This window comes from Bicyclus anynana, chromosome 27 (assembly GCF_947172395.1).
Source record: "Bicyclus anynana chromosome 27, ilBicAnyn1.1, whole genome shotgun sequence".
NCBI classification, from domain to species: Eukaryota; Metazoa; Arthropoda; class Insecta; order Lepidoptera; family Nymphalidae; genus Bicyclus; species Bicyclus anynana.
The window spans coordinates 6,857,620-6,865,982 of NC_069109.1; the positions used below are offsets into that span (position 1 = coordinate 6,857,620).

Consider the following 8,363-nt stretch of genomic DNA (forward strand, 5'->3'; position numbering starts at 1 on the left):
TTTACACAAATCAATTACACAAAAAGGTATTTTTACGAAGCTCTTTAACCGACGAACACGATTACAACTATTTAACATCGATACTATAGAGACAGTTTTTATAATCGCATTAGATCGTTGATCATATACTTTGACAGAAAAGTAACGTCTAGCGAGGCAGGTCCTGCACAATAATTGGTCTGAGATGTCCAGCGATAATTCCGTCATTTATGGACCGATTTTGAAAATTCTTTTTTGTTTTGAAGGGTTTGATTCCAGGGTGGTGTCATTTTTTTCATTAAATGTTAGCTTTCTGTATTCTCCGTTGAACACAAAAAATAATCGTGATTCGTAACCACATTAGCCAATCACTGGACCAAGGAGGGAGTATTGATGGTATTAAATAAAAAACACTAATACATCTAAACCACATAGTTTTATTGATTCATTCATTAATATTTAAAAAAAAATATTATAATTTTAAAATAATACACAACTTTTTACAATAATTAGTACAAGTGGCGGACATTCGCAACTTTATCGCGTGGAATATGGTTTAGAACCAGAAATATACAGGATGTCCTGTAATCTATACTAATTAAAGATGAAGAGTTTGTTTGTTTTTTTGAACGCGCTAATCTCAGGAACTACTGGTCCGATTTGAAAAATTCTTTCGGTGTTAGATAGTCCATTTATCGAGGAAGGCTATAGGCTATATTTTATCTCCATATTCCTACGGGAACGGGAACCACGCGGGTGAAACCGCGCGGCGTCTACTAGTCACTACTAGTTACTACTAGTATACCACCTATCTAAAACTGATTTGAATAGTTTTTCAAAAACAGCTTGGCGGTACGTCTTTGCCGGTAGGATAGTAATTAGCCACGGCCGAAGCCTCCCACCAGCTACACCTGGACCAATTAAGTAAACCTCAATCGGTCCAGCCGGGGATCGAACCCAGGACCTCCGTCTTGTAAATCCACCGTACTGTGCCACGAAGGCCTTCAAAAAACTCGTCATTGAATTAAAAAAAAAAATTAAGATAAATTAGATGAGATCTACTGGGTCTGTTGTAAACATAAAGAGTCTCTCAAGGAGCTATACTAGGACCATTTCATTTATTTATTCATATTAATGACCTTCTTTATTGTGATAAGGAATAGTTTTTACCTAATAATCTACGGATTCGAATTAGAATTATTTTTTTGACTAGCCGACGCCCCATGGTTTCACTCGCGCAGTTCCCGTTCCCGTGAGAATAAGGTATAAGATATCCTACCCTATAACATTGGCAAATAACGTGGTTTTGAAATGGTAAAGGATTTTGAAAATTGGGTTAGTAGATCCAGAGATTACTCCCTACAATAGCACGAAATTTACCTCGTTAAATGTTAATATATATATGAATATATACATATAGATGATGATGATGATGACAATTTAAATATAAAAAAATGGCTGTTCATTAAAACTTGCCTATAACATGTTTAGTTTTAAACGCATGGTGCTTCAACAAAACCTTGTTAGTGAAACTCTCTCCACATGAGCATTCATATGTGTTCTCCTTATTTGTCTTCATCACCTTCTTGTGTTCCTCCACATGGCTCTTCATTTCATCGGAAGTAACACAGATTTCTCTACACAACACACAGATGCGGACATCATTTGATAACTTTATACCCCTTATACCAGCTACCCTTTGGAGTTTCACATAAGCTGGCATTTTCGGTATGAAATATCTTTTAAAATCATCATCTCTTTCTTGCTTTACAATATTTTCATCTATCATAAAATTGTCTTTTACTATCAATTCCTCTTTCAGTATGTTTAAATCTACATCATCTATAGATTCCTGTTTTAGTTCAGTCAGATTTAAATTTTCATTCTCGATTTTAATGTCAGCTATAGCTAAATTTTTATTTTGCTGTGATGGATCATCATCACATATTTCTATCACCGTGAGATATTCATCACCCGTCATATCATCATCACTGTCTTTCATCATAATTGTATTTGTATTATCAGTGTTCACTAAATTTCTTTTTGATTTTCCATTATCATTTGTTTTGCTGGCTGTAGCTTTTTTAGCATTATCTTTTGTTTTCTCATCTGTGACTGTAGCGTTGTTTTTCTTGTGGCTAGTGACTATGTGGTTTTGGAAGGCGTCTAGTCTACTTGTTTCAAAGAAACACATTTCACATTTTAGATACAATGGATGTGATTTCATGTGCTCTTTCAGAGCTTTACAGTTGTGACACTTGTGCAAACATATTCTGCATGTGGACACGCTTTGTATGTTGTGCATGTAGAAGTGAGCCGATATGTTCCGGATTTGGATATTTCTGAGGCATAGCACGCATCTGGAAGCAATCACACAAATATTACAAAAGCGAAGGTTTGTGTGTGTGTATGTTTGTTTCTCCTAAACGCTGGGGCTACTGAAGCGATTTGGCTGAAATTTGGAATGGAAATAGAATTTACTCTGGATTAACATATAGGCAAACTTTTCATCCCGGAAAACCACATGGTGCCCGTGGGATTTGTGAAAAACTGAATTCCACGCGGACGAAGTCCGCTAGTTAATACATATAAATAAAATTTAAGTTTGATTTCAAATAACTGTTTCTTAAGTGGACGCGTTGCGGTTCCACCCGCGTAGTTCCTGTACCCGTGTGATAAAACCTATGATACACACATAACATGGCTTTCTATTGGTAAACGAATTTTCGAAATTGGTTTACAGTTTGTGTCATGTATGGTGCCGGGTGGCAGTTCGTTTCACTCTTGAAAGTTTGCCGCGATTCACGATAATAGCACGTATTATGAACGTCATACAGGCGACTGTCACCATACCCATGCTGTCTGAAAAACACTTTTGTAGGCCCGGATATTACAGCTTACTTGAGCAAAAGTCGCTAACACCGCCCTCAAGTGTGTTGACGCGTTTCGTTTACTTGGCATTGATTTTTTAATTTTTGTTTATTGAATGCCGAACAAGCGAAGGATTATAAGACATAGAAAATAATTGCATGTTACAAAGTACAGAAGCTGCCGTGCGTCCATGGGTCCATCACATAGCGGAGAGAAAAATTCAGAGCAAAGTCTAGGACTTGTGACCAATGGATGTAGGGTTAAGGAATTCCTTGACGATCGATCAACACTCCCCTACTCTGCTCGTGTTGTTCTCCCTGCCGCCAAATTTGGTAAGATCCTATTAGAGCAGCTTTGGATACTCGTTTTAATATAGAACTAGCTGCACTTCTAGAGAGCCCAAGGTCTTTAAGCAAGTTATAGAGAGATTTTGCTGGTAATCCTCTCGCACCTACTTCTACGGCATACAGACTAACTACAAAGCCAGTTTTAGTTAGTTTATTTGTTAGGTCATAATATTTATTCACTTTTATACTGTGGTCCTTCAGAATATTAGTCTCCCACGGCACAGTAAGCTCTACAAGTACTATTCTCTTAGTCTGTTTGGACAAAAGGAAAATGTCTGGTCTAGATCTCTAAATAGCGACATCCGCTGGGATTTTATAATGTTTCTCATACGTATCCATTAATAAAGTCCAATCAGGTGTACAACCTAAGATTGAGTAAGGCTTACTAGATGATTTTGTTATTGAACCTGCTTTGACGAAGTTAATTTGTCGACGAAGGTACTTTTTTACAACTTGGGCATCTTTAAGATGAGAGTGAATAGGCATCTTCTAGGCAAGCGCGTATCACCTTAGGCCACATCTACACTTACCATCAGGTGAGATCGTGGTCAAGCGCGAGCTTATTTTGTACAAAAAAAAAAAAAAACTTTGGGACATGTCCTTTTCATCCTTGTATTCCCAGGGGAACAGAAACTATGCAGGTGAAACCTCATGGCGTCTGCTCAATGTCATCATCATCATCATCATATCAGCCGATGGACGTCCACTGCAGGACATAGGCCTTTTGTAGGGACTTCCAAACATCACGATACTGAGCCACCTGCATCCAGCGAATCCCTGCGACTCGCTTGATGTCGTCAGTCGGCCAACACTGTGCTTACTAGTGCGGGGTCGCCATTCCAGCACTTTGGGACCCCAACGTCCATCGGCTCTTCGCACTATGTGCCCCGCCCATTGCCACTTCAGCTTCGCAACTCCTTGAGCTATGTCGGTGACTTTGGTTCTTCTGCGGATCTCCTCATTTCTGATTCGATCACGCAGAGATACTCCTAACATAGCTCGTTCCATCGCCCGCTGTGTGACTCTGAGCTTCTTATGAGGCCCATAGTTAGCGACCAAGTTTCGGAACCATAGGTCATCACTCGCAACACGCACTATTCGAAGACTTTTGTCAGCAGGCACTGAAGAATTTCAGACGAAAAGATGTCGCGAAGTTTCCCGAATGCAGCCCAGCCGAGTTGGATTCGACGGTTCACCTCTTTCTCGAAATTGGACCTACCTAACTGGATCATATGTCCTAGGTATATTCGTCTACAATTTCGAGTGCAGCGTTCTCAACTATTACCGAACAAATGTAACTGCTCAATGTACCATCACTATAACTTACTTGATAAGTTTGTGCACTGAATTCTCCAAGTGGCCATACTTCAAATGTATGACCAAGTTCTGTTTGTTGAAGAAGATGGCGCTACACAAGTCGCAAACAAAGGTCTGCCTCTCTACCCGGTACGAGCACGGACTGCTGAGGAGGTGTTCTGTTCTGATGTGCTTCATCATGTCCTCCTTGCTGGAGAAACTCTTTATGCATATCTGTAATATAAAAAAACAATTTATTTAATTTTGGTAAAAACCCAAATGGCCTGTCACACCACTCTTTAGAAGTTAAACTATTTTTAGAAACAAATGGCGAAATTTTAGAATCAAATTAAAACTATAAAGGCATAAGTTGCACACTCAATGAAAACATACCAAAAGCGTATTCGTAAACATCCAAATCAACTTGCAAGGAACCTAATAATGAAGAAACCTATTACAAAAGACTCAAGAGACCGAGCACCACAAGATGTCATGAAATAGACTACATTATTATATTTGGGCAAGTCACTGGATTTCGCACCAAACACGCCTTAATACAAATACTTCCCGCTGAATGTCTCACGGCAGATTGCAGGAATAATGAAAGACTAAATAAAAAAAGAAAAAAAAAATTAATACTGGATAGAAGCAGGCGTTACTTTGCGGAAGTTCATCATGATTATATGATTTATTTTGCTATCATTCGCGAAAAGCCGACGAACTCTACTCGACTCTACTGTACTCTGTAGAGTCAACATCTCCTGAGGATGCTCCGGTTTCGGGGTGAAACGTACGTAGAGAGTATTTTGTCGGACCTGGGTGACGTTGTCGCATGGGTTCGTCGACTTTTCGCGGATGATAGCAAAATAAATAAATCATTATATAATAATTTAATTTTTGTTTAAAAGAATATTTGCCATATCTTTTAAATACGATCAATATTTCCATTCCTATCCAACTAGTCGGGAGAGACTGTATTAGGAGTTTTTTTTATTTTTTTGTTCTGGGTTTATCTGCGATCAGTAAGAACTATATGATGTGTTCTATGATGTCTTCGCTTTTTGAGTGTATTCCTCAGTGAGAACATACCATTGGAGAATGTTACTAGGTATTGAAAATCACTTGAAACTTTGTTACATTAGAGCTTTTATATAAACAGATACACTAGTTTTTTTTTTTTAAATACCAAATAGTTATCATTTTACATGCATTCATAGTTCGCATAAATATCGACTCCCGCTAACAGTCGCGATACTGTACGTGACGTCATCGTACAACACCTGCACGGTCCGTTCAGGCAATTTCGTATTTACGAAGTAATACCACTTATATTAATTTACTCTTTGACTAATGGCTAATAATTAGTTCGTCAGTAGGTAAGGCAAAAGTACGAAATTGCCTGAACGGGCGTTTGCGTTAATTTAAAATGAAGAAAAAACATGAAACAAAGAGAAAAAAAAATTAGGTACTAATACCAAAAAACCCTTTGGTTTATAAGAAGAAGAAGAAGAGTGCAACGGGGCAGGGATCGAACCACCACCCCTTAGTGGTCCAGTCCAGTCCAACCATTTTAACGTTGTTCTACTGCGCTTACTAGTGCGGGGTCGCCATTCCAGCACCTTGGGACCCCAACGTCCTATGGCTCGGACTCAAACTATGTACCCCGTGCATTGCCACTTGAGCTATGTCGGAGACTTTGGTTCTTTTGCGGATCTCCTCATTTCTGATTCGATCACACAGAAATACTCCTAACATAGCTTGTTCACAGAGTTCACTTACATAGCAGTAATCTTCCTGCATCTTGATCTCATCCATAAACTCTTTAGTATAGTGCTTCTTAGTCTTATGCAGCTCAACCTCAGTCTCACTGGTCCAGCCGCCGTCGGAGCAGATGTCACAGCCGAACACCTCGTCCGCGTTGCTCGGAGCCGTGTCCAGCTTCACACAGGACTGGTCCCATGGTGAGCGGAACATTTTTATTGGTGCTGGAACAGAAATCATTTTTAACAATGCCTTCAATATTGGATAGAAGCAAGCGTTACTATGCGAAAATTCATCATGAATAGATAATTATTTTGCTTTTATCCACAAAAAGCCGACAAACCCATGTGACAATGTCTCCCAGGTCTGACCAAATGAGAGACGAATATTAAGATATCGCATCGCTTCGCATTCCATGGATTCACTGTGCAGAAAAAGATGGAGGAGGCTTATACCCGAAGGGGCCCATTATTAACTAGTACATAAATTAACTATTTAGATAAATATATAGATTAGTTAGAATAGTTTTAAGATATTGTTAAGTATTGTTAAGTTAAATGGGAAAATAAAGCTTATTATTATTATTGTTATTACTGTGCAGATGCCTGGGCCATAGCGTGGTAGAGAGAAAAGCTCCGAGCAGAGTCCTGAACTTGTGACTACAGGATGTAGGGTTAAGGAATTCCTTGCTTTCTCTACATATGTTTCATCCGAAACCAGAGAATCCTCAGGAGATGTTGACTCTACAATGTGCAATTGCAAAGTGCCTTCAATGGAGCATTTTTTTCCAAGATTTAGCATATTTTTTCCAAGAGTACTTGTAGAACTTACTGTGCCATGGGAGACCAACATTCCGAAGGACCACAGTATAAAAGTGAATAAATATTATGACATAACAAATGAACAAACTTTAAATTGTAAATGTGGTTAGTATGTATACAGTAGAAGTAGGTGCGAGAGCATTACCAGCAAAAGTTCTCTATAACTTGCTTAAAGACCTTGCCCTCTCTAGAACTGCAGCAAATTCTATATTAGAACAAGTATCTAAAGCTGCTCTAGTAGGATCTTACCAAATTTGGCGGCAGGGAGACCAACATAAGCAGAGAAGGGGAGTGTTGATTGATTGACAAGGAATTCCTTAACCCCACGCCCATTGGTCACAGGTCCAGATCTCTGCTTGGAGATTTTCTCTGCAACCCATTTAACATTTAGTAGTAGTTCCAGTACCAAGGTGCTGCAATGGCGACCCCGCACTACAAAGTGCAGTGTTGGTAGACCCCCCACCAGGTGGACTGACAACATCAAGCGAGTCGCAGGGATTCGCTGGATGCAGGTGGCTCAGGATTGTGATGTTTGGAAGTCCCTACAAAAGGCCTATGTCCTGCGGTGGACGTCTATCTATACTAATATTATAAAACTGAAGAGTTTGTTTGCTTCAACGCGCCAATCTCAGGAACTACTGGTCCGATTTGAAAAATTCTTTCACTGTTAGATAGCCCATTTATCGAGGAAGGCTATAGGCTATATATTATCCCAGTATTCCTACGGGAACGAGAACCACACGGGTGAAATCGCGCGGCGTCAGCTAGTCGGATGATAAGATGATGATGATGAGTAGTTCCAGACATGAACCAAGTTCTTGGTTATCAGCACTTATCAACCCATTCTTACAATAGACAATGGATTCAGAGTATCACCGGTCAGAATTGTATCACTCACAAGTTACGAGAAGTAGAGTGAACTATAACCTGTGTTATATTAGATATAAACCAACTTACCAGCTTATGAACTAGCACCAAGTTTCAAACAGCATTTGTTCGTCTCAATCGCGGCTTCCTTCACACTTTTAACTGTATCCTTGTTCCTTGGGAATTTAGCTTGTGGTCCAGATTCAAAACAGGATTTGTGCGCGACAACTGACAAGCAGTTTCCTAAATCCTAATTCCGAATCCGAATTCCGATTCACGTCCTTATTTTCGATTCCTCATTCCCGCTGGTGCTAAATCCCGATTTCCCGAAGCGAGCGAATCAAAATTAGGGATGGCCGATTGCGATCTGGGATCGATTAATCGAAGAATCGATTTTTCAAGCCAAGAAAATCGATCTTTT

General features: G+C 39.5%; 1 protein-coding gene across 1 annotated transcript; it reads right to left on the reverse strand.

Moving 5' to 3' along the window:
- Positions 1-396: 396 nt before the first annotated feature.
- Positions 397-8,281, reverse strand: LOC112046165 (uncharacterized). Its single transcript, XM_024082693.2, has 4 exons — positions 8,033-8,281; positions 6,273-6,478; positions 4,525-4,727; positions 397-2,339 (listed from the first exon to the last, which is right to left on the reverse strand). The coding sequence occupies exons 2-4, from the start codon at positions 6,465-6,467 to the stop codon at positions 1,445-1,447; spliced, it is 1,293 nt and encodes a 430-aa protein (XP_023938461.2). The 5' UTR covers positions 6,468-6,478; positions 8,033-8,281; the 3' UTR covers positions 397-1,444.
- Positions 8,282-8,363: the final 82 nt, after the last annotated feature.